The sequence below is a fragment of the Oncorhynchus mykiss genome, chromosome 25 (assembly GCF_057628025.1).
Source record: "Oncorhynchus mykiss isolate SJ-2025 chromosome 25, ASM5762802v1, whole genome shotgun sequence".
In the NCBI taxonomy this organism is placed as follows: Eukaryota; Metazoa; Chordata; class Actinopteri; order Salmoniformes; family Salmonidae; genus Oncorhynchus; species Oncorhynchus mykiss.
Window position 1 is genome coordinate 70,006,527 of NC_143046.1, and position 25,539 is coordinate 70,032,065.

Genomic DNA, 25,539 nt, shown 5'->3' on the forward strand with positions numbered 1-25,539 from the left:
AATAGATGGTATAAGGTACAGTATATACATATGAGATGAGTAATGTAAGATATGTTAACATCATTAAAGTGACTAGTGATCCATTTATTAAAGTGGCCAGTGATCTGAGTCTCTATGTAGGCAGCAGCCTCTCTGAGTTAGTGATTACTGTTTACCTATCTGATGGCCTTGAGATAGAAGCTGTTTTTCAGTCTCTCGGTCCCAGCATTGATGCACCTGTACTGACCTTGCCTTCTGGATGGTAGCGGGGTAAACAGGCAGTGGCTTGGGTGGTTGTTGTCCTTGAATATAGTTTTGGCCTTCCTGTGACATCGAGGGCTGTAGGTGGCTTGGAGGGCAGGTAGTTTGCCCCCGGTGATACGTTGTGCAGACCACACCACCCTCTGGATAGCCTTGCGGTGGAGGGTGGTGCAGTTGCCGTACCAGGCGATGATGCAGTCCGACAGGATGCTCTTGATTGTGCATCTGTAAAAGTTTGTCAGGGTTTTAGGTGACAAGCCAAATTTCTTCAGCCTCCTGAGGTCGAAGAGGTGCCGTTGCACCTTCTTCACCACACTGTCTGTGTGGGTGGACCATTTCAGTTTGTCTGTGATGTGTACGCTGAAGCACTTGAAGCTTTCCACTGCTGTCCCTTCGATGTGGATGGGGGGTGCTCCCTCTGCTGTTTCCTGAAGTCCACGATCATCTCCTTTGTTTTGTTGATGATGAGTGAGAGGTTGTTTTTCTGACACCACACTCTGAGTGCCCTCACCTCCTCGCTGTAGGCTGTCTCGTCATTGTTGGTAATCAAGCCCACTACTGTTGTGTCATCTGCAAACTTGATGATTGAGTTGAAGGCTTGCTTGGCCCCGCAGTCATGGGTGAACAGGGAGTACAGGAGGGGGCTGAGCATGCATCGTTGTGGGGCCCCAGTGTTAAGGATCAGCGAAGTGGAGATGTTGTTTCCTACATTCACCACCTGGGGGCGGCCCATCAGAAAGTCCAGGACCCAATTGCACAGGGCGGGGTTGAGACCCAGGGCCTCCAGCTTAATGATGAGCTTGGAGGGTACTATGGTGTTAAATGTTGAGCTGTAGACAATGAACAACATTCTTACATTGGTATTCGTCTTGTCCTGATGGGATTGCATCGTCTGTGGACCTGTTGGGGCGGTATGCAAACTGAAGTGGGTTTAGGGTGGCAGGTACGGTGGAGGTGATATGATCCTTAACTAGTCTCTCAAAGCACTTCATGATGACAGAAGTGAGTGCTATGGGGCAGTAGTCATTTAGTTATCTTTGCCTTCTTGCGTACAGGAACAATGGTGGCCATCTTGAAACGTGGGGAATGTAGACTGGGATAGGGAGCGATTGAATATGTCTGTAAACACACCAGCCAGCTAGTCTGCGCATGCTCTGAGGACGTGGCTAGGGATGGGCCAGCAGCCTTGCAAGGGTTAACATTTTTAAATGTCTTACTCACGTCGGCCACGACGAAGGAGGGGGGGGAGCACAGTCCTTGTTAGCGGGTCTCGATGATGGCACTGTATTATCCTCAAGGTGGGCAAAGGTGTATAGTTTGTCTGGAAGCGAGACGTCGATGTCCCTGATGTGGCAGGTTTTCCTTTTGTAGTCTGATTTCCTGTAGACCCTGCCACATACGTCTAATTTCTTATTGCGACTCCACTTTGTCCCTATACCTACATTTTGCTTGTTTGATTGCCTTGCGGAGGGAATAACTACACTGTTTATATTTGTTTATATTCCCACTCCTCTTTCCATGGTTAAATGCGATGGTTCGCGCTTTCAGTTTTGCGTGAATGCCGCCATCTATCCACAGTTTCTGGTTAGGGTAGGTTTTAATAGTCAGTGGGTACAACATCTCCAATGCACTTCCTTATAAACTTACTCACCGAGTCAGCGTATAGATCGATGTTCTTCTCTGAGGATGCCCGGAACATTTCCCAGTTCGCATGATCAAAACTATCTTGAATCGTGGATTCCGATTGGTCAGACCAGCGTTGAATGGTTCTAGTCACGGGTACATCCTGTTTGAGTTTCTGCCTATAAGACAGTAGGAGCAAGATGAAGTCGTGGTCGGATTACCCGAAGGGAGGGAGAGGGAGGGCCTTGTATGCATCATGGAAGTTAGAGTAGCAGTGATTGAGTGTATTGCTCGCGCGAGTGCTGCACTCAATATGCTGATAGAATTTAGGTAGCCTTGTTCTCAAATTTCCTTTGCTACAATAAATGCAGCCTCAGGATATATGGTTTCCAGTTTACAAAAAGAGTCCAGTAAAGTTCCTTGAGGGCCGTTGTGGTGTCTGCTTGATGGGGTATTTATACACAGTTGTGACGATAACTGACAAGAATTCTCTTGGGAGATAATATGGCCGTAAGGAATTCTAGGTTGGGTGAGCAGAAGGACTTGATTTCCTGTATGTTGTTATGATTACACCATGAGTCGTTAATCATGAAGCATACACCCCCGCCATTCTTCCCAGATAGGTGTTTATTGCTGTCAGCGTGACGCATGAAGAAGCCCAGTGGCTGAACCGACTCCGACAACGTATCCCGAGAGAGCCATGTTTCCGTATAACAGAGATTGTTACAATCTCTGATTTCTCTCTGGAAGGCAACCCTAGCTCTAATTTCGTCTACCTTGTTGTTAAGAGACTGGACATTGGTGAGTAGTATACTTTGAAGCATTGTGCGGTATACATGCCTCCGTCTGCCTCTTCTGCTGCGACGTTTTTTGGGGTCGGCTTCTGGGATTAGATCCATTGTCTTGGGTGGTGGTCCGAACAAAGGATCCGCTTCGGGAAAGTCGTATTCTTGGTTATAATGTTGGTAATTTGACGTCACCCTTGTAAACAATAGATCTTCATGGCTGTAAGTAATCATTCTTAAGATTTTCTGGGCTAACAATGCAAGAAATAATACATTAAAAATAAATAAATACTACATAGTTTCCTAAGGACTCGAAGCGAGGCGACTATCTCTGTCGGCGTCACATTTAGCATATTTATAACATATTGTATGTTTTTCAAATTCATAACATAATATGAATTGTAATTCGTAACATATCATACAAAATTGGGGATGGACATCCACAAATTAATACATACCATACCATACGAAACTTAACATATACTAAATGGAGTGTCTCGGAGTTACGTACAGAATAATACGAAATGCTTGGATACAAACAACCTGGATCACAATGATCTCAATGTGCAGTTCAGACAGTGATTAAATCATAAAGTAATAAATAGTGTTGGAGAAGCTTTTCTGAAATCATAGTTTACCAATTACTTCACACTGGAAGAAGTTAAGCTACACTTAAGAAAATATAGTTTACTGAACTAAAGCTATTTTGAAAAAATGGTTCACTACATCCAAGCCACTTAGTGAAATATGATAATATCTAAATCTGAAATGTCATAGACTACAAATTTCAAGAAAATATCAATCTGGGGTCAAATGTTAACAGAATGTGTAATTTAGCCTAATAAACACAGAAAACATGTTTCAAGTGAGAATTAGGAAGGTCTGATACTTGCCTTGTACTTCACCCATATTGTATTTTAGCAAAACAAGTAGTGTGTAGTTCCAGTAGTTAGCTACACCACCAAAACAAGTCATTAACAAGTAATTAACTACTGACAAGACTAACAAGATTAGAATTTGGTTCAACTAGTACCGAGCTACAGTAAAATATTGTTTAATTACTAGATGAACTTCATGTAGTTCACTACTCTCCAACACTGGAGAGTAGTGAACTACATGTAAAACACTGTCATATTCTATCAGTAGCAATAAAACAAGCATGTAAATCCACACAAAAAGATATGTCATAAGATAATTGTTTAAGGTGAATGTGAAAAAGCTTGTTCGGTAGGACTTGAATTTACTAAATACCTGGTAAATACCAGTAGAAATTGTAGGTTTATTTGTTCCTGTTTGTGCCTGTTTTTGTGCCTGTAGCTTTGTTTTGTGTTTTATATTGTATGCAGAGCCAAAGAGTGTTACACTGAATGTTTTGATATTTTGTGTGCATGAAAATGTATTTACAGTGAACTCTAAAAGTACTTGGACAGTGACAAATTCTTTGTTTTGGCTCTGTACTCCATCACTTTGGATAATCCTGAATGAATTGTGAATAATGATGAGTGAGAAAGTTAGAGGGATAAATATCATACCCCACCAAAAGTGCTAACCTCCCCTGTTATTGTAATGGTGAGAGGTTAGCATGTCTTTGGGGTATGATATTTGTTCATCTAACATTCTCACTCATAATTATTCACAATTCATTCAAGACTATCCATAACCATGGCAGCATCCACATTAATGTAATAGTGTTTAGAAACATTATATTCTTATTTACAATATAAGTGACTCCAAAATTACACAATACATTATTTGCCATTAATTTCTATTGGGCACAAAATAATCTGAAGCAAAATCAAAACAAACAGCGAATGCATCCAACAAGTTTGTAGAGTCACACACTTGATGTAATCATTGCGTACTAGGAATAAGGGACCAAATTAAAAAGTCTTGCCACCGTGGGTGGATGCCCTAATCAGGTTACGTACCCAATGCAGATTTCTCAAATGGCAAATGTTGGGCGCCACATTTTCCTAACCCTGTCACACTCTCACTCATACACACTTGTTTTGAAATAAATTCAGGTGTCAGATAACTTTGCATGTTGGATTTTCCTGCAGTGGTTTGGAAACATTGTGACCATGGATTGGTGGGATGACCTTTGGCTAAATGAGGGCTTTGCCAGTTTCTTTGAGTACATCGGTGTAGAGAAGGCTGAGCCTCTCTGGGGAATGGTGAGTCCATCTGACAGATGCTGAATTGAGTGATGTGAAATGGAATTGTTTTAATCCCAATTCTGGTTAATAGATTCTACATCTACTTCGTTCTGTCTTTACCAGCGTGACATCATGATCATCAGTGATGTACTACCTGTCATGGTGGACGACGCCCTCGTCACCTCCCATCCAATCATTGTGGATGTGTCAACTCCGGCTGAGATTACCTCTGTGTTTGATGGTATATCCTACAACAAGGTAATCTAAAACCACCACGTTTCACTCTACTACATGGGATTAAATAAAATGTACTTCAATTAAATTTGTCTTGAAATTTGTTCCAAACATCTTCCTGTAGGGGGCATCAATTCTCAGGATGGTGGAGGACTGGTTGGGTCGAGACAACTTCCGAGATGGTTGTCGGGTAAGAATCCATTTAATTTGACGTAAAGTGGATAGAAGTATCCCTACACCAAGTCACTTGATCCCTATTCAGTCAATAGCAGAATAATTTGGTAATAGTGAGTGTTAGGGACATGCAATTACTTCCCTGTTGAATTAAAATTATGATTACTGTCAGATACGTAGCTTGCATTTTCTTTATCATAAAATCTATGGATGGTAACCTGTTTTTCTCTCCCTTCAACAGAAATACTTGAAAGATTTCCATTTTCAGAATGCCAAAACAGCCAACTTCTGGGCATCCCTTGCTAACGTATGTTTGTCATATCTAATTTAGTCATAGTAGTTTCAAAATATCAAAGTTGATATTATTGTTGCTATTATTGTTAATATTTCAATACATCTAGTGTACTTGTGTGTTACACACTAACATTTTTGGGTTGCAGGTGAGTGGGTTGCCTGTGGCAGATGTGATGGACACATGGACCAAACAGATGGGCTACCCGGTATTGGACCTGTCTACTGCCGGTACTCAGACCAAACTCACCCAGCGCAGATTCCTGTTGGACCCCAATGCTGATACCACCCAGCCACCCTCACCACTCAGGTCAGTGATTTCAACACGCTATTAAGTCCCTTTGTGATCGTTGGTTGATTTCCCGATGGAAGTCAGACATATTTCTTAGGATAAACCTGTAAATCCTAAAAGGGCTATGCTTTTCTTTCAGCTACAAGTGGACCATCCCTGTTAAGTGGCACTCAGTGGATAGTAATAAGAATATGTCCATCATGTTCAACAAGTCCAGTCCAGGTAAAGATACTTCTGTCTAAACACTTTGCTTGACCTTTTTAAAATTACAGTTCCAGCCTCTGGTGACAACATGTATTTCATTAAATTGAAATTTGTCTCTCACACTAATATCTAGAGCAAGTCTTAGCTGACTATTTCCCTGCAACGGATGGACTCCTGAAGATCAATAACGACCATATTGGATTCTACAGAGTCAATCACCATGACAGCATGTGGCGCACCATTAGTCAACAGCTTCAAACAAATCACAAGGTAAATATCAATCAAATCTGCTACTATAGTATCAGAGGTAATATTAAGTTTTAATCTTACCAGTTCATAGGTTGCACTTATCTTAATCGGCAGGACACTTTCTTTACTAGGAGTTTGACGCTGCTGACCGATGCAGTTACATAGATGATGTCTTTGCTCTGGGAAGGTAAACCAACATTACCGACATTCACTTGAAGTACATCTGTCAATTCAGTTGCTCTGAGCTTTAGAAAACTGTGATGAAATGTCTTGTTCTTATCGGCCTCATCAGGGCAGATGTTGTCGATTATGGAAATGCTTTCAACCTGACAAAATACCTGACCAATGAGACTGAGTACATCGTCTGGGAACGTGTGTCTTCTTCCATTGCCTATGTGCGAGACATGTTGTCTGACGACACTGTTCTTTACCCTAAATTCCAGGTGGGTCTGTTTTCCACTAATTTTTGTATATAGTGTGTGTATGTATATGTATATATATATTTTTTTACAGGTGAATTCTGCCCTCTGCTGGCCAACTAAAACACACACCAAATAATAATCTTGGGAGTTTGCTCATACAGGTAACTGTCAAAATAAAGGAAACACCAGCATAAAGTTTCTAAATAGGGCATTGGGCACCACGAGACAGAACAGTTTCAATGTGCCTTGGCATAGATTCTACAAGTGTCTGGCACTCTATTGAAGGGATGTAACTAGAGGTCGACCGATGAACATTTTTCAACGTCGATACTGATTATTGGAGGAACAAAAAAAGCCAATACCGATTAATCGGCCGATTTAAAATAAAAATGTTTTTAAAAAGTATAATAATATTTTTTTTTTTAAATGTATTTGTGATAATGACATTTACAACAATACTGAATGAACTCTTATTTTTTACTTAATATAATACATCAATAAAATCAATTTAGCCTCAAATAAATAATGAAACATGTTCAATTTGGTTTAAATAATGCAAAAACAAAGTGTTGGAGAATAAAGTAAAAGTGCAATATGTGCCATGTAAGAAAGCTAACGTTTCAGTTCCTTGCTCAGAACATGAGAACATATGAAAGCTGGTGGTTCCTTTTAACAGGAGTCTTCAATATTCCCAGGTAAGAAGTTTTAGGTTGTAGTTATTATAGGAATTATAGAACTATTTCTCTATACCATTTGTATTTCATTACCCTTTGACTATTGGATTTTCTTATAGGCACTTTAGTATTGCCAGTGTAACAGTATAGCTTCCGTCCCTCTCCTCGCTCCTACCTGGGCTCGAACCAGGAACACAACGACAACAGCCACCCTCAAAGCAGCGTTACCCATGCAGAGCAAGGGGAATAACTACTCCAAGTCTCAGAGCAAGTGACGTTTTAAACGCTATTATCGCACACCCCGCTAACTAGCTAGCCATTTCACATCGTTACACCAGCCTAATCTCGGGAGTTGATAGGATTGACGTCATAAACAGCTGCTGGCAAACGCACGAAAGTGCTGTTTGAATGAATGCTTACGAGCCTGCTGCTGCCTACCATCGCTCCGTCAGACTGCTCTATCAAATCATAGACTTAACCGTTCCATATTTTATCTAACGGGTGGCATCCATAAGTCTAAATATTCCTGTTACATTGCACAACCTTCAATGTCATAATTATGTAAAATTCTGTCAAATTAGGTGGCCCAAACACTGACTCTGCGTGCAATGAACGCAAGAGAAGTGACACAATTTCACCTGGTTAATATTGCCTGCTAACCTGGATTTCTTTTAGCTAAATATGCAGGTTTAAAAATATATACTTCTGTGTATTGATTTTAAGAAAGGCATTGATGTTTATGGTTATGTACACATTGGAGCAACGATACGCACCGCATCGATTATATGCAACGCAGGACACGCTAGATAAACTAGTAATATCATCAACCATGTGGTTATGATTGATTGATTGTTTTTTATAAGATAAGTTGCTAGCTAGCATTAAAGTTATCTTTGCTTACTGCATTCGCGTAACAGGCAGTCACCTCGTGGAGTGCAATGTAATCAGGTGGTTAGAGCGTTGTACTAGTTAACTGTAAGTTTGCAAGATTGAATCCACCAAGCTGACAAGGTAAAAATCTGTCGTTCTGCCCCTGAACGAGGCAGCGTTCCTAGGCCGTCATTGAAAATAAGAATGTGTTCTTAACTGCCTTGCCTAGTTAAATAAAGATTAAATAAAGGTGTAAAACAAAAAAAATGTCCAAATCGGTGTCCAAAAGTACCGATTTCCGATTGTTATGAAAACTTGAAATCGGCCCTAATTAATCGGCCATTACGATTTAATTGGTCGACCTCTAGATGTAACAACATTCTTCCACGAGAAATTCCATAATTTGGTGTTTTGTTGATGGTGGTGAAAAACGCTGTCTCAGACACCGCTCCCATCTCCCATAAGTGTTCAATTGGGTTGAGATCTGGTGACAGACGACCATGGCATATGGTTAAGATGGTTTATGCTCATCAAACCATTCAGTAATCTCTTGTCCCTGTGGATGGGGGCATTGTCATCATATGGTCATCATGGCCATGGTAGCCAAAATAATGGCCTGCCCATCATAGTTACAGAGCATTCTGAAAGTATTCAGACCCGGACTTTTTCCACTTTGTTACGTTACAGCCTTATTCTAAAATTGATTAAATTGAGTTTTTCCCTCAGTCTACACACAATACCCTGTGATGACAAACAAAAAACAGGTTTAAGATTGTTTATGCACATTTATAAAATAAATTAAAAACCTGAAATATCACATTTACATAATTATTCAGACCCTCAGATTACTCAGTACTTTGTTGAAGCACCTTTGGCAGTGATTACAGCCTCGAGTCTTCTTGGATATGACACTACAAGCTTGGCACACCTGTATTTGGGGAGTTTCTCCCATTCTTCTCTGCAAATCCTCTCAAGCTCTGTCAGGTTGGATGGGGAGCGTTGCTGCACAGCTATTTTTGGGACTCTCCAGAGATGTTCGATCGGGTTCAAGTCCGGGCTCTTGCTGGGCCACTCAAGGACATTCAGAGACTTGTCCCGAAGTCACTCCTTCGTTGACTTGGCTGTGTGCTTAGGGTCGTTGTCCTGTTGAAAGGTGAACCTTTGACCCAGTCTCAGGTGCTGAGTGCTCTGGTGCTGGTTTTCTTCAAGGATCTCTCTGTACTTTGCTTCGTTCATCTTTCCCTCTATCCTGACTAGTCTCCCAGTGCCTGCCGCTGAAAAATATCCCCACAACATGATGCTGCCACCACCATGCTTCACCATAGGGATGGTGCCAGGTTTCCTTCAGATGTGAGGCTTGGTATTCAGGCTAAAGAGTTCAATCTTGGTTTCAGACCAGATAATCTTGTTTCTCATGGTCTGAGACTTTTTTAATCCAAGCGGGTTGTCATGTGCCTTTTACTGAGGAGTGGCTTACGTCTGGATACTTTACCATAAAGGCATGATTGGTGGAGTGCTGCAGAGATGGTTTTCCTTCTGGAAGGTTCTCCCATCTCCACAGAGGAACTCTGGAACTCTGTCAGAATGACCATTGGGTTCTTGGTCACTTCACTAACCAAAGCTCTTCTCCACTGATTGCCCAGTTCAGCCGGGCGGCCAGCTCTAGGAAGAGTCTTGGTAGTTCCAAACTTCTTCCATTTAAGAATGATGGAGGCCACTGTGTTCTTGGGGACCTTGAATACTGCAGATTTCTTTTGGTACCCTTCCCCAGATCTGTGCCTCGACACAAATCCTGTCTTTTAGCTCTACGGACAATTCCTTTGACCTTATGGCTTGATTTTGTGGGACCTTATATAGACAGGTTTGTGTCTTTCCAAATCATGTCAAATCAATTGAATTCATCACAGGTGGATTCCATTCAAGTTTGTAGAAACATTTCCAGGATCATCAATGGAAACAGGATGCACCTGACCTCAATTTCTTCTCATAGCAAAGGGTCTGAATACTTATGTAAATAAGGTAGAAATTTGATTTTATAAATTAGGAAACATTTCTAAAAATCTGTTTTCGCTTTGTCTATATGGGGTATTGGGTGTAGATTGAAGAGGAGAAAAATGTATTTAATCCATTTTGAATAAGTCTGTAACAACAAAATGTAGAAAAAGGAGTCAATACTTTTTGAACGCACTGTACATATACAGCTCTGGAAAAATGAGACTTCTGCAAAATGATCCGTTTCTCTGGTTTTACTATTTATAGGTACAGTTGAAGTCGGAAGCTTACATACATACACCTTAGCCAAATACATTTATACTCAGTTTTTCACAATTCCTGAGATTTAATCCTAGTAAAAATGCCCTTTGTCAGTTAGGATCACCACTTTATTTTAAGAATGTGAAATGCCAGAATAATATACATTTATTTCAGCTTTTATTTATTTCATCACATTCCCCGTGGGTCAGAAGTTTACATACACTAAATTAGTATTTGGTAGCATTGCCTTTTAAATGGTTTAACTCAGATAAAACGTTTCAGGTAGCCTTCCACAAACTTCTAACAATAAGTTGGGTGAATTTTGGCCCATTCCTCCTGACAGAGCTGGTGTAACTGAGTCAGGTTTGTAGGCTCCTTGCTCGCACATGCTTTTTCAGTTCTGCCCACAAATTTTCTATGGGATTGAGGTCAGGGCTTTGTAATAGTCACTCCAATACCTTGACTTTGTTGTCCTTAAGCCATTTTGCCACAATTTTGGAAGTATGCTTGGGGTCATTGTCCATTTGGAAGACCCATTTGCGACCAAGCTTTAACTTGATGTCTTGAGATGTTGCTTCAATATATCCACATAATTTTTTCCCCTCATGATGCCAGTGCACCAGTCCCTACAGCAAAGTAACCCCACAACATGATGCTGCCACCCCCGTGCTTCATGGTTGGGATGGTGTTCTTCGGCTTGCAAGTCACCCCCTTATTCCTCCAAACATAACAATGGTCATTATGGTCAAACAGTTGTATTTTTGTTTCATCAGACCAGAGGACATTTCTCCAAAAAGTACCATCTTTGTCCCCATGTGCAGTTGCAAACCGTAGTCTGGCTTTTTTATGCCGGTTTTGGAGCAGTGGCTTCTTCCTTGCTGAGCGGCCTCTCAGGTTGTGTCGATATAGGACTCGTTTTACTGTGGATAAAGATACTTTGGTACCTGTTTCCTCCAGCATCTTCACAAGGTCTTTTGCTGTTGTTCTGGGGTTGATTTGCACTTTTCGCACAAGTACATTCATCTCTAGGAGACAGAACGCGTCTCCTTCCTGAGCGGTATGACGGCTGCGTGGTCCCATGGTGTTCATACTTGCATACTATTGTTTGTACAGATGAACGTGGTACCTTCAGGAATTTGGAAATGGCTCCCAAGGATGATCCAGACTTGTGGAGGTCTACAATGTTTTTTCTAAGGTCTTGGCTGATTTCTTTTGATTTTCCCATGATGTCAAGCAAAGAGGCACTGAGTTCGAAGGTAGGCCTTGAAATACATCCACAGGTACTCCTCCAATTGTCTCAAATGATGTCAATTAGCCTATCAGAAGCTTCTAAAGCCATGACACCATTTTTTGGAATTTTCCAAACTGTTTAAAGGCACAGTCAACTTAGTGTATGTAAACTTCTGACCCACTGGAATTGTGATACAGTGAATTATAAATTAAATAATCTGTCTGTAAACTTGTGTCATGCACAAAGTAGATGTCCTAATCGACTTGCCAAAACTATAGTTCATTAACAAGAAATTTGTGGAGTGGTTGAAAAACAAGTTTTAATGACACCAACCTAAGTGTAATCTAAACTTCCGACTTCAACTGTACACTCTAAAATATTATGGCACTGCCATAATATAATCTAATTAACACAGCACCAACAACCCAACCTTGCTGTTACAGAAAAGGAAGGTTAAGTATGTAACCACGGTTATGTGAGTTATTTGGATCACTCCAATATATTGGTATCACTCCGCGATACATCCGAGGTGAGGATTTACAGATTTATTCCCGTGTACATCTGTGTCACGGCTGTGGTCCGCCCCTATATATAGAACCCATGGCCGCGACACACATTCTCTACATCATTTTTAAGGCGCCTCTAGTGCCGTAGTGGATTGAAGTGATCCATATAGCTCACATACGTAACCTTCGTTATGTTTCACTATATTGGATCACTCCAATATAATGGTGTACCGGTACCAGACTTAGTCGGTGCTAGAGGTACCTGGCCAGCCAGCGGCGATGTCCCAGTGCAGGACCAAGATGCAGGAGCCGTCAATGTGGAAGGGGGGGTCCCGGCACAGTCCCCCGAAGGGGAGGCGATGCCCAGGACCGCTGAACCAATCGCAAAGGGAGGTGCCACATTTACCTGATTGTACCTAGCAAAGGTGCAAAAGGAAGCCCAGCTAGCAGCAGCCCAGATATTAGCGAGGGGCACTCTTCTCATTAGAGCCCAGGATGCAGCCACCCCTCGTGTTGAATGTGCCACCACAGATCCCAGCACTGGCCTGCCAGCCAGGCGGTCTGCTGTCGAAAACGTGTCCACGATCCAGTGATAGAGCCTCTGCTTTGATAGCCCAGCCTTCAGGACTCTCTCACCATAGCAGACAAAGAGCTGGTCTGTTGTTCTCACTGACTGTGTCCGCTCCACATAGGCAGCCAGTACCCTTACAGGGCACAGCATGCCGGAGGGAGGCCCAGACTCCCCCGCCACTGCCGGGGGGTCGTTAGCAGACAGGATAAAAGGGATGTTCACATGCCTGTCTGACAGAACCTTCGGAAGGAATGAAGGGTTTGGGCAGAGAGATATACCCCTCCCCCCGGGGTCCATCCGGTAGCACTCAGAACTTAGCGAAAGAGCATGGAGTTCACCCTCTCTCTTCATGGAAGTAATCGCTACCAAGAAAGCAACCTTCATAGTGAGGTGTTTCAGGGAGGCAGACTCCAACGGTTCGAATTGCGGCTTTGCCAAAGCAGCCAAAACCACATCCAGCTCGCCATTGAGCGGGTCCTAGCTGGACGCAGGCAACGAACCCCTTTCATAAACCTGGAGAACAAGGGATGGCGCCCCACTGGCCTGTCCATAGCAGCCAAATACCCTCTGTGTAGAGGCTGCTAAGCCCTCATCCAAACGAGACTGCAGGTATTGGAGGACATACTGCACCTTGCATGACTCGGGCACCACCTCAATACCAGTACGCCAAGAGCAGAACAACCGCCAGCGCAACTGGTGTGCTGCGGTTATAGCCGGTGCCTATGCACTCTGCATGGTGTTCATTACACCCTCCTGTAGTCCTAACATGGACCATTGGTGTCATTCAGTGGCCAAGCCCACAGAGTTCCCCCAGCCTGAGACAGCAGGTCCTGTCTCAGGGGAAGTTGCCAAGGTGTCCCAGAAAACAGGGACAGAAGAAGGCTGAACCAGGGTTGTCTGGGCCAGTATGAGGCCACCAGAAGCAGATTATGCTCTGCCATCCTGGTCCTGTCCAGCACAGCCTGGATCAGGAGAAAATGGGGGAATGCGTAAAGCTCCAGGCCTGGCCAGGGCCTGGCCAGGGGCCCTGGTGGCTCTGACATGGAGTACCACAGGGGGCAGTGCACAGGGGGCAGTGCGCATTGTCCAGAAAGGCAAACAGGTCCAGCTGCGCCCTCCCGGACTTGTCCTGCAGGTGCTGCACCACCTGGGGATGTAGGCTACAGTCCCAAGGTGACGGGCCCTCCCTTGAACATATCCGCTGCCACATTCAGGATACCAGGTACGTGCACTGCGTGTAGTTGCTAGACTTCCCTGAGCCTAGAGAAGGAGCTTCCGTGTCATAAGTCCACCCTGATGGTTGATGTATCAACCACCACCGTGATGTTCTCTGTTCTCACCAGGACATGTCTTCCCTTCAGATGTGGAAGGAAAGACTGCAGGGCCAGCAGTACAGCTCTGACATCTAGTGTATTGATTTGCCTGCCAACAGCTGCTGGCCGACCTTCCCATGGTCACAACCCCCAGCCGATCAGGGAGGCGTCTGTGCTGACCAGCTCTCAGCAGCATATCCTCAGCATTTCCACCCCACCTGAGAGAAAGGAGTGACAGCGCCACCTCAACAATGCCCTGAGGCACTGTGTGGTCACCCACAGCTGGCGGTGACGGTGGCGCTTCGGGTGCAGCCGGTGGGAGTTGAACCACTGTTGAAGAGGCCGGAGATGGAGCAGGCCCAGGGGAATCAACAACGAGGCCGCCATCAGCAAGCCCACCAGGCGTTGGCAGGTTAGGGCGGATACCACTCACCCCTGCCGAAAGTGGTCGAGGCAAGATAAGATCACCTGAACACTTCTGGCGGGCAGGCGTGCTCTCATGAGGACTGAGCCCAGTTCCATGCCAATAAAGGCCACCCTCTGGGTGGGCGTCAGATGACTCTTCTTGACGTTTACAGTAATGCCCAGCCCGCCGATGTCGTTAAGGAGCATGTCTCTGTCTGATAGGACATGGGTCTTGTTCGGGGCACAAATCAACCAATTGTCCAGGTAATTGAGGATCAACAACCCTCGGGACGTGAGAGGTACCAGGACAGCATCCATGCACTTTGTGAAAGTGCGGGGTGCCAAGGAGAGGCCGAAGGGAAGAACCATGAATTCGCAAGCCCTCCCTTCAAAAGCGAATCAGAGGTGCTGCCAATGAGCTGGGTGAACAGGAACATGGAAGTACGCATCCTTCTGGTCCAGTGTCACAAACCACTGGTCCCGGGACACGGCCTTCAACATGCAGGCCGGGGACAGCATGTGGAACCTCAGTACCTTCAAGTACCCATTGAGGTTGCGGAGGTCCCGAATTGGTCGAAACGCTCAGTCTCATTTTTGGGACCACAAAATAAGTGGAGTAGAACCCACCTAGCTGTTCTGATGTCTCGATCCTGCGAATGGCACCCTTGGCCAGGAGTGAGGAGATCTCCAGCCACAAGGTTTTCTTCTTCAGGGGGTCGGCCACAGTGGAGACACAAAGGACCCTGAAGGATGGGGGCCGGCACCGGAATTAGAGTCGGTACTCCTATGGATGCACATGGAGTCGTAGTGTAACGCTAACGAAACAAAAACACGACAAACCACGGGCGGAAGATACAGATAAACCACGCACAGCGAGTGGAGCACTCAAAATGAGGGGCTGGCCATGTGCAAAACAGCCAGTTAGTATACTTCCACGTAAGATATTACACATACCAGTGAACCTTACACATACCATACACTTACCAAGCGAACTTCAGAAAGTTTGTACCTCAAATCATACAGACGTCCGCCGAGAAAATGAAAGAGAACGTGTGTTGTGGCCATGGGGTCTATATATAGGGGCGGACCCCAGCCGCGACACAGGTGTACACGGGAGTAAATCCTCACATCGGATGTGTCCCTCCGCCGTGGAGTGATACCAATATATTGGAGTGATCCAATATAGTGAAACATAACAACCCAACTATTGACCCAATGCCTGCAACGCAACAATTGGGTCATCAAAACAACCCAGAATTTGTTTTTTGTGTCTTAAAGCCATGCATGCAAGAAGCTTCGACCTTTCTGGTGCACACACATTTCTCTGTCCTCAGTTTGTTTTGAAGGCCTCAATATGTATTTTTACCTTGTCACTGATTGCTTCTAAAATGAGAGAAGTAACAACAGAATCAACATGAGCTAGCTATTATTAGTTTAAAGCAATTCAAATCTAATTGTTACAAAGAATGAATGGGCTACATTTGAGAATACATGCATTTGCTCACCTTATCAATTCTGTAGACAATACACTAATTTTTCACAAAAGTGTTATTAGTGATTGCACTACAACCATATTTCCAGGGTGTTGGTGCATCCTCCTACTAGCTTTTTCCAACACCACGGGTTGGGGAAGAGTATCTATCCACCTGCAAAAGTTATGTTTTACTGATGTTATATCAACTCATATTGTTGCTACCTTAGTTTAGCTGTTGTGCCAGCTAACATGCTACTGATGTCACGCCCTGACCATAGAGAGCCCTTGTTTCTCTATGGTGTAGTAGGTCAGGGTGTGATGAGGGGGTGTTCTAGTTTTAACATTTCTGTTGTGTTCTAGTTTATTTTTCTATCTTGGTGTTTTGTATGATTCCCAATTAGAGGCAGCTGGTAATCGTTGTCTCTAATTGGGGATCATATTTAAGTAACTATTTTTCACCACGTAGTCACGTTTCGTTGTTCTCTCATATTAAAGATGTGGAACTCGACGTACGCTGCGCCTTGGTCCAGTTCTTACGACAACCGTGACAAGTGAACCTTGACACTAGCTTATTGACATGCGTATTGGTCTTAAGACAGCAACGCATTCACCTAAAAATAAGTGTTTAGGCAAATCATTAGCTAGCTATCACAATAATTGTGCAAAAATATGATAGCTATCGTTAGCTAGCTAAGCACCAGCCAGTCAGTGGCACTGACAGATTGAAACTGGTATCAACAAAATGTTTCACTCTATCCCAAAAAACATGACATTCCTAACTAGGCATAATTTAGCTAATAAAATGTTAAAGTTCATTAAGAAGTCTAATTGGTAAGTTAGACACTCACATGACAACTGGTTAACCTAGCTGGATAGCTTGGTTTCCATTTTCCAACAGATGTTTCTAATCCCCCTGATTGGTCATCAATGGTTACTGGTCTTGGAACTTGTTGCCATAAATTGAAGTTGAGAGAAAAATATTTTTTAAAAACCTCTGGCGAACTTGTTGCCAAAGGTTTGCAGCAGATTCACCACTAGTGACAAATATTGCAAACTTCTGGCAACATTTTGTGGCAGACTATTTAGTTTGCATCAAATTTGCCACACACCTGCGGGAAGTTTGCCTCAACAAACATATTCTTTTAAGGGTTACTTTGTCAGTTATCTGTACGTATGAGATAATAATGCAAACTAGAGAATAGGTCTAAAACATGTCCCTTGTGGGGTGTTTTGGGGGAAACTCCCTAAGGAGGTTTCAGGAATAGACTAGTCATGTCTCGTCGCTTATTTCCCCTACAGAAATTATTCCGTGAGCATGTGCAGACTATCTCCAGGCAGCTGGGATGGGACGACAAGGGAAGCCAGAGAGATAGGTGAAACAAGGAGAGACAATCTACTGTATTTGATAGATCATGGGTGTATTTGCTGGATATTGATCGTAAAATGTATTGTCTATATGGGTTTTGTATAGGCTGTTGCGTGAGACAGTCCAGGGAATTGCTTGCCAAATGGGCGACCAGGAAGTGCTAAATGAGACATCTGTTTTATTTGACCAATGGATCTCAGGAAACATCAGGTAAATATTAGTCTTGAATTAAATCATTCAATGACACATGATCTACTTACTAATCCAGCTGCAGTACATGCTAATGTTAGGCCTAAACTGATGGACACAACTAACTACTTTATTAGCGTTCCTATTCCTAAAAGCATGTTTATTCCGCTAAACCCTAATGATAACATGACCTTTGACCTCCAGCAGTGTTGGGGTGAACCTGCGCCTGTTGGTGTATCGCTATGGCATGAGGAACTCAGGCACTGAGGCGAAGTGGAACTTAATGTTTGAGAGGTACAAAACAGAGACCTTGGCCCAAGAGAAGGACAAGCTCCTGTATGGATTGGCATCCGTGGAGAACATCACTCTTCTGTTCAAGTAAATAAAAAACATGAATTATCTTTAGAAATTATTTTTACATGCGTTATTCAAAATTGCTTTTAAACATAATCCAGTGAAAAGTTATTACTAGAACCCCAGTACATTTGTTGGCAAGAGTGTGCAAAATTGTTTCTAGCAAACATTTGTTTATTTAGCTAGATATGACTTGAGATAATGCTGCTTGTTAGAATGCCGTTGTTTTTCAGCTTACTGGAGATGTCCAAAGATGAGAGTATTGTGAGGACTCAGGATTTGTTCACTGTGGTCCAATATGTCTCTCTGAATCGCTACGGCAAGACCATGGCCTGGGACTGGGTCACCCTCAACTGGGACTACCTAGTGAACAGGTGAGCCCATTCTCTGAGTCACTTCTCTGAGTCTGAATGGAGAGTTACTGAGTCCAGAGTCATTTGAAGTGATAGTGAATGAATGGAATGCTGTAAGTAAATTTACTGAATCAGTAGCAACTGAGCCTAGAGTGACTGAATCATGTAAATACTGTGACAGTTTTCAATTTATTTTTGTTTTGTTACAGATACACTATCAATGACAGGAGCCTGGGGCGCCTGCTGACCAGAATCAGCACCACCTACAATACAGAGCTACAGCTGTGGCAGGTTAGAACAGGGACATTCTACTCATAGAATTAGAATAAGTAAATCAAACAATAAACCACTTCAGTTGAGACTAGCACTGGTGTGCTTGAATTTAAGATTGACCGTGATCTATGTTGTGGATTGTCTTTTTATGGTGACTTGATTTATGACTGACTATGTTGACTGTGTGGTTGTGTTTTAGATGGCACACTTTTTCAAGCTGAACCCTAATGCCGGGGCTGGGGAGATGCCTAGGCAGCAAGCTCTAGAGACAGTGAAGAACAACATCGAGTGGGTCAGGAGAAACAAGGCAGAGATCAGCTCTTGGCTGGAGAGCAACGTCGCCTACTGATGACCTCAGGTCAACAAGACTAAAGAACCCATGCCTAATCCAAATATAAAACCTTCATGCTGTTTCCATTCATAAATTAATTCAACGGCAGTGCAAGCACACCACAGGACTGCCTTTCTAAATCAAGTATCAAGTCCCTATGTCCTGCATATGCTGCTGTGCAAATCAAACACACTTTTGATGTGATTGTAACTCAGTGAGTCGCTTTCTCTTTACTCAAGTGGAATCCATTTACAGTACTTAGTACCTTTCCTGCATTACCTATGGTATATTTGTGTTAAATTAAGGACAAATACAATTAAGGACAAATAAAATAAACATTTTGACATACAAATATTGAATTTCTTATTAAGTGCTTGGACAGAATTTGAGATGTCATATTCAAATAACCATGATTACTTTTAATCTTGGGTCAGGTATATTGATCTATATGTACAGATGTATTTCTAAATAATGTTTCAAACAATGCAAAGTTTACAACTGTATATACTTTTTTAGAATGTACAACTGTATTAGAAAAAAAGAATAGCGTATATGCACTTACTGGGAATACTGCAGTCTGGATAAGTGTTGCCACAGGAAAGGAAATAAAGAAAGCGTAATGTTGTACACAAACATACTTTATTGTTTGTTTATGCTAATATTACACTAAGGTAAAACACATCGGGAAGACAATGGCTAGAATGTCATAAAAAGAGCAATTTACATGGTAAACCCCAACATATCAAAATAAAATCCAGGTAATATAGAAGCACCTACCCACGTGGTCCAGAAACACTGGTATTGGACAGACTCTTCATTGATGTACAGCAATGTAGGGCAAAACTGTAAGGTTGATGATGTCTAATGTGTCTCTAATTACATAAAACGACTTTCGTATATTTTGAGGTACCTATAAATAATGGGTGACTTGGGATGTACCTCAGGACTCTTGAATTTAGTATTTTCCAGTTCTCTCATGACCACTGGTATGGTCTAAAAAGCTTGGTAGGGTGGGATCTTTTAAACTTGCTTACACGTATCCCATCCTCTAACAGTATACTCAATGACAAGTGTAATCAGAGTTTGGGGGAATAAAATCATCATAGAATGTAACATCTAGCAATCCTCCCTCATTGGGTCAAAGGGAGCTGGGAAATCGTCATGGGAACCTGGTTGTTGATGGTGATCCGTTGTCGGGTTTGACATCGGAGCATTCCTGTGATCGCTCTTCTGAACCTGAATAGAAAGTCCACAAGGACAGGATGTTAATAGGTTGTAACTACTATACAGTGTGTACCTATACTGTAATTACAGTATTATGGTCACTTTATGGTCACTTACTATAAAGTGGGATCAACAAGAAGAAGGGGCGAAAGCTTACTTTTTGTTGGCAATAACGTAGATGCAGGGGTTGTAGAAGGTGGAGGACTTGGCAAAGAGAGGACCGATGATAGCCATGGGGGCAGGAATCTTTCTGGGGTCCCCAAAGGACGCCCAGAGGCACACTATGGAGTACGGCGACCACGCCACCAGGAACATGACAATCATCACTATCGACATCTAGCCAGCAACGACAGATCAGAGAGAAAGATTCATGTAGATGTAATATACTGTACATAACCTTCTGCAGATTGCTATAACCATGGAATCCTCGAATCCTGCGTGTCAGTCAAACTGTGAGGTTAAAATGGTCCATATTGAGAGGCAAAGCTGGGTTAGAAGAAGAAACATGTGAACACACAGGACTGTATGGAGAAACACTGGCTTACCTTAGTCACATCCATCTGGTCTGACCAGTCCATGTTAATGCTGTCCAAGCGGTTGCTGGCTTTGTATCTCTTCATGGTGACAGACACACTGTAGTAGCAGTAGAACATCATTGACAAAGGGATGAGGAAGTTCACAGCGATTACTGCCATGGTGTAGGAGACAAAGCCCCTGGAAAAGAGTCACTGTAAATGATTAATGACATAATATTAATTTTATCTTCATGCCATATAATCCTTGAAATTACCCAAAGTTATTTTAAGTGCGTCCCAACTCACGCATCATTATTTCTCCAGTTGATGGTGCAGGTGGCACCAGTTGGGTCAGGGGCATAGCCGGCCCAACCCACCACGGGCATGGACGACCAAAAAACTGCGTTGAGCCATGCAGCCAGAATGAGGAGTGTGTATGAACGGGTGGTCATCTTCTGCCCTGGAGAACAGTAGGAAAAGCAGGGAAAAGGCTTAGAGGTCATGCAGATGTATTAGCCTCTTGTCAGTTCACAGAGATTAGCCTATCTTTTACCAGGTCAATAGTAGCTACTACCAAGAGACTACAGGCAGATGAACTACAAACCTCCATGGAAAGTAATAGAAGACTGTAAATACCTATGTCAGGTCTACAGATGGTTAGGTAGCGGTCAATGGCCACCACTGTCAGCAGTCCAATACTGGCCATACCAAAGAAGATGTTCAGAGCTGCATAGATCTGGAGGGGAAAACAGTCAGCAGCATCCCTCATTTCAGAATCTGTTTAGCAGGATAAAAACATTGGTTTCACGTGGTCTGAAAACAAAGAACAGGTGAAATTGAGTGGATACCCCCACAGATTTGACTTTCTCCTGTCCAGGTCTTTCAGATCTCCTAAAGGAGATTAAGAGGAAGTCTGTTTACACTATTGAGATACAACTTGGGAGCGCTCAACATAACCACAGACTGGACTTGGGCCTCAGTCAGCATATCTAATCAGAAGGCCATTGTCAATTTCACCAGCCCACCTCATGTCCAATATGTGGTTCTCAAACTCAAGGCTTCAGCCCCAGATTAGTGTCACATGGCACCGAATTCCTGATTTCACACAGCACCTCCTAAACACCATAACCTCAGATCATTAGAGAAGTCTAGAAAATGTTGTAAGAAATTCTATTTTTGGCTTGGCCACGTGAGGTGTTAAACACTGAGGGGCAGTTCAAACCAATCCAGCAAACGTTAAATCCATTTTCCTGCACTTGATATAGAGTTAATATGTGATATAGAGTTAATACAAAGCATATGAAGTTTGCTTGATTTTATTTCGTACATGTTCATAGAGTACAACTATTTTTTTCTTCAAGTTTTTCAAATGGCAGGTTCATTCAAACAGTACCATTAACTAGCACAGTGGGCTCATTACACCAACCTGACATCCAGTGTAGCCAAACTTCCAGCTCCCGTGGAGGTCAGAGGCAGCAGACATGGGATAGCCAATGCCAGCCACTCCAATGTCAGTGAAGGCCAGGTTGATGATGATGGCATTGGTGGCATTTCGCAGCTCCTTGAACTTGACAAACATCACCAGTACCACAATGTTGCTGGCCAAACTGATGACACCTGGTGAAGAGAAACCTAAGCTTGAAATGTTTATGTTTTCTGATCAGGGCCGAATCACTGGGTGAGCCACCAAGCTAAAGATTTAGACTATTTTGCAAATTAGGGCCTGTCATATGTGTTACCCTGTCAACATAGGACTACAGAATTTCCAGATTATTTTAGTTCAATGGAGATGAATTAGATACATCTTTATGTGTACTAATTTAAATCATACGCTAATTAATTTGGGGTTCAACAGCTGAGGAAGTAGAAACTCAAAACACATTAACTAGATTACTCTAAATATAATACCCACTGCTAGTAGCCATGTATTCATCCAACAGTAAGTGTTATGCCCTAAAAAAACATTGCAGTTGTAGGCTATTACCCGTGAGACTTAGCTGCCCTCCTAATAGCATTTTGCGCACGCTTGCAGCTCCACATCTCAAAGCCAAATCAAATATCTTGGTTGTAAAATAGTTGCTATTGAGCTGAATATTGAAAGTTGAGAAGCTTCCAAGGCTGTGTTTTTCCTGCAATTGCATTTAGAAATGTTATACCATCAGAATGCATTTTTCTCGAGCGAATGGGAGGAGGAGAGTGCCTCACTCATCACAGCAGCAGCCCTCAGCAAAACAGGCACAGTGGCAGGGCAGACACTTTCATTACAGGAATCATGAGGATAATGCACTTTAACCAAAAATAGGACATTTTGAGTGAGGTGACAATGTAGAATGTGCTCTTTCTAAGTTTATCGGCACCAACTTTCCGTTGCTTATTATCCATTATCTTGGCTGTCTAATTGATGACAGAGTCGGAGCATGTCTCTTTGATAATGCTGCGTCTAACTTCGAATGTGAGTTTGTGTGACCTCAGCTCAGAAAACTGATCATTCAAAAGCTCATTGTATATTGTTATAACAGAAATTTTGCAAAAAGCTCATTGTATATTGTTATAACAGAGAAATTTTGCAAAAAGCTCATTGTATATTGTTATAACAGAGAAATTTTGCAAAAATCGTAAAAAATGATCTTAACAGGCCCATGACCTGCTGGCCATGTCACTGCTTTGAGTTTCCATTTTTTACTACCAGCCCACCCAACAAAATAATGATCCAGTCCATCTCACAGAATGGACAGATGGCCAATCCACCTCTGTTTCTGATAAATGGGTGTTAGCCTACTCAGCCTACTCAATTGAATGGATCTGGTGTCATCTTTATTATTCTCGAAAATTGTCCCTTCTGGTCCCCTCTCCCCCCATAAAAAACACCTTCTGTTCTAGTGAATCAGACTAGAATCTCAGGCCTAGCTATACCAGACACAGCAGCCATTCAAGTGATGTTGCCCAACAATAGTTGAGCAAGACTGTTTCACAGGTAAATTAATGCCAACTCATGGAGAAAACTTATTTCAAAAGGCCACACTTGCTTGGTAGGACTACTTGTTACATAATGACACCAGCCGCCTGAGCAGTAAGAGTGTGCCAGAGCTAGATTGGCCTCTTATGAATGAGAAAGACTGTGTGGGGTAGGCCTCGTTGAGAAATGCTAACAGCACCCAGAGACAAGAGACATCTTTGGCCCACACACACTGATGAAGTGCAGAGGTCATGTCAGGTGATTTACCATACAGAGGGGAGAGAACACGCATCTATTTGACAGCTGCACCTTTCCAAAAACAAATACTCATTTTGGTTTCCCAGTGATACCACTGCTATAGCAATCATCAATCCATGTTGAAGTAACTCTAAATCACGTATGTAGATTATAACAGTAGTATTACATTTTTTGACTAATATTGTCATAACTTGTCACACCAAGGGAGAGATGCTACAAAGGTATATTATTCAGTCAGGCATGAAGAGTTTACAGTACTGTATAAATCAATCTAAGAAGACATCAACAATCCATCATCTAAACTCTATCACAGAGGGAGCTGTTTTATCATCACAACAATTATGAATTATGTTGGAAAATAATTAGAATAGCAGTTAGAGTAGCTTATAAATAATTCTGAGAAACACATAAACACACAAAAAAACATGACAAACAAACGACAAAACGACATTACCTATCCTAAAATAATTCAGTTGATTGACAGTGTTGTGGGTGCTATGCAGTGCATTTGTACCTGCAGTGATGAGGTATGCCGCCACTATGTTGTGCTCCAATTGTGAAAAGGCACTTTTTCCTCCGTAGGGAATGACCTCCCCTGTGGTGTTGGCTCCAGACTCCATTCCAGTGTTTCAGTTGTCTCAGTGAAAAACACCCTATAAACTAACAGTGAAATAATAGGAATATTCTACACCAGCAAGATACCTTCCAGATTATTTTTGAGTCCACAGTAAAAAAGTGGTCCATGCAAAAGGATGGGAGCCTGTGAATAAGAAAGCTGAAACTAACGCTACCTCTCCTCCAGAAACAGAGAATGATGGAGATTCTGGAAAGTGTTTGAGTCTCCGAATAGTGTGTGTGCATGTATGCATGTGTGTTGGGGAGTATTAAAGGATTAGAGCGAACTTTCTCCCCCTTCTTACCAAATACTGGGGAGGTTGTTGTTTGTGCGTAACATGGGTAAGGGGAACACAAGAGAGGCTTACAAGTCACATGGAAGCTTTTCATAATGGAGTTGAAACCCACGTGAGTCCTGACTGAACATTAGAGCTGCATAGGGGAACAGAAATAAGGCAACAATTGCAGTTGTGAATGCAGTGGAGTGATATTGTGTCTGAAGAGCCTTGTTATGCAAAGTTATTTAAATGGATGGCTGTATGTGTGGGTTCAGTTTGGGCCCTGACCAGTTTCTGTGCTTAACAACCCCCAGTCCCTTTCTCTGTGACATATAGCAGGGTTGTATTTGCAGATCAAAAATGTGTGGGGACTAAATGTCGTAATACTATAATGCAGAATTCACTACCATGTATCTAACACTATTGCTATGGCTATTGTTACTACTGCCACAATGATTACTGTTTGTTGTTACGACTGACTTTTTAAAGCAGGGAACCAATATTGACGTTCTGATGACACAGGGTTGAACTCACAGTTACTGATGACTAAAGAACGACCATTACAATAGACTAGGTGCCCCATCAACAATATTGGCCTTGCAGTGATGGCTAAGTAGGCTTGAGGCCGCTGGATAGCTGAGTGTCCAATGAGAACAATGACGGGTGAAGAGGACGGGGACACTTTCATGATGGATGAGCTTGGCAGTTTGGCAATTTGGCTCAAACCAGTTGTTACGAATTTTATGAATAATGACTAAACAATATCTACATTTTAAATAGAAATATAACTAATGAAACGTATACTCTTTTTTATTATATCTGATTAATAATATTAATTCATAAGGAAGGGATTGTGGAGC

The 25,539-nt window shown here is 42.6% G+C and overlaps 2 protein-coding genes across 5 annotated transcripts in view; one reads left to right on the forward strand and one right to left on the reverse strand.

Annotated features, from left to right (window-relative positions):
• Positions 1-19,185, forward strand: part of enpep (glutamyl aminopeptidase) — a 30,153-nt gene extending 10,968 nt beyond the window's left edge. Inside the window, exons 1-16 of one of the 4 annotated variants that reach the window (XM_090220976.1) lie at positions 2,479-2,664; positions 4,709-4,822; positions 4,928-5,062; positions 5,163-5,228; positions 5,454-5,519; positions 5,653-5,813; positions 5,935-6,017; positions 6,133-6,269; positions 6,380-6,435; positions 6,541-6,691; positions 17,267-17,340; positions 17,439-17,543; positions 17,727-17,900; positions 18,110-18,250; positions 18,439-18,520; positions 18,702-19,185. In XM_090220976.1, the coding sequence (XP_090077102.1) occupies positions 4,730-4,822; positions 4,928-5,062; positions 5,163-5,228; positions 5,454-5,519; positions 5,653-5,813; positions 5,935-6,017; positions 6,133-6,269; positions 6,380-6,435; positions 6,541-6,691; positions 17,267-17,340; positions 17,439-17,543; positions 17,727-17,900; positions 18,110-18,250; positions 18,439-18,520; positions 18,702-18,851 (1,674 nt within the window). In that variant the 5' untranslated portion in view covers positions 2,479-2,664; positions 4,709-4,729 and the 3' untranslated portion in view covers positions 18,852-19,185. Of the gene's footprint in view, positions 1-2,478; positions 2,665-4,708; positions 4,823-4,927; positions 5,063-5,162; positions 5,229-5,453; positions 5,520-5,652; positions 5,814-5,934; positions 6,018-6,132; positions 6,270-6,379; positions 6,436-6,540; positions 6,692-17,266; positions 17,341-17,438; positions 17,544-17,726; positions 17,901-18,109; positions 18,251-18,438; positions 18,521-18,701 lie in introns of those variants that run through there. The other 3 variants (XM_090220977.1, XM_021585049.3, XM_021585050.3) reach the window with 3 other exon arrangements.
• A 268-nt stretch (positions 19,186-19,453) lies between these two features.
• rrh (retinal pigment epithelium-derived rhodopsin homolog) lies at positions 19,454-24,672 on the reverse strand. Its single transcript, XM_021585051.3, has 7 exons — positions 24,301-24,672; positions 21,999-22,189; positions 21,209-21,308; positions 20,879-21,032; positions 20,603-20,771; positions 20,215-20,393; positions 19,454-20,069 (listed from the first exon to the last, which is right to left on the reverse strand). Exons 1-7 carry the CDS (start codon positions 24,404-24,406, stop codon positions 19,964-19,966), a joined length of 1,005 nt encoding a protein of 334 aa, XP_021440726.1. The 5' UTR covers positions 24,407-24,672; the 3' UTR covers positions 19,454-19,963.
• Positions 24,673-25,539: the final 867 nt, after the last annotated feature.

Coding starts and splice junctions, on each gene's coding strand:
- rrh (XM_021585051.3), bottom strand. CDS start 24,406: ATGGAGTCTGGAGCCAACACCACAGGGGAGGTCATTCCCTACGGAGGA. Junction 21,309..21,998: donor TTGGCTACACTGGATGTCAG/GTTGGTGTAATG, acceptor TTTCCCCTCCAG/ATCTATGCAGCTCTGAACAT. Junction 20,070..20,214: donor TACGTTATTGCCAACAAAAA/GTAAGCTTTCGC, acceptor CTTTCTATTCAG/GTTCAGAAGAGCGATCACAG.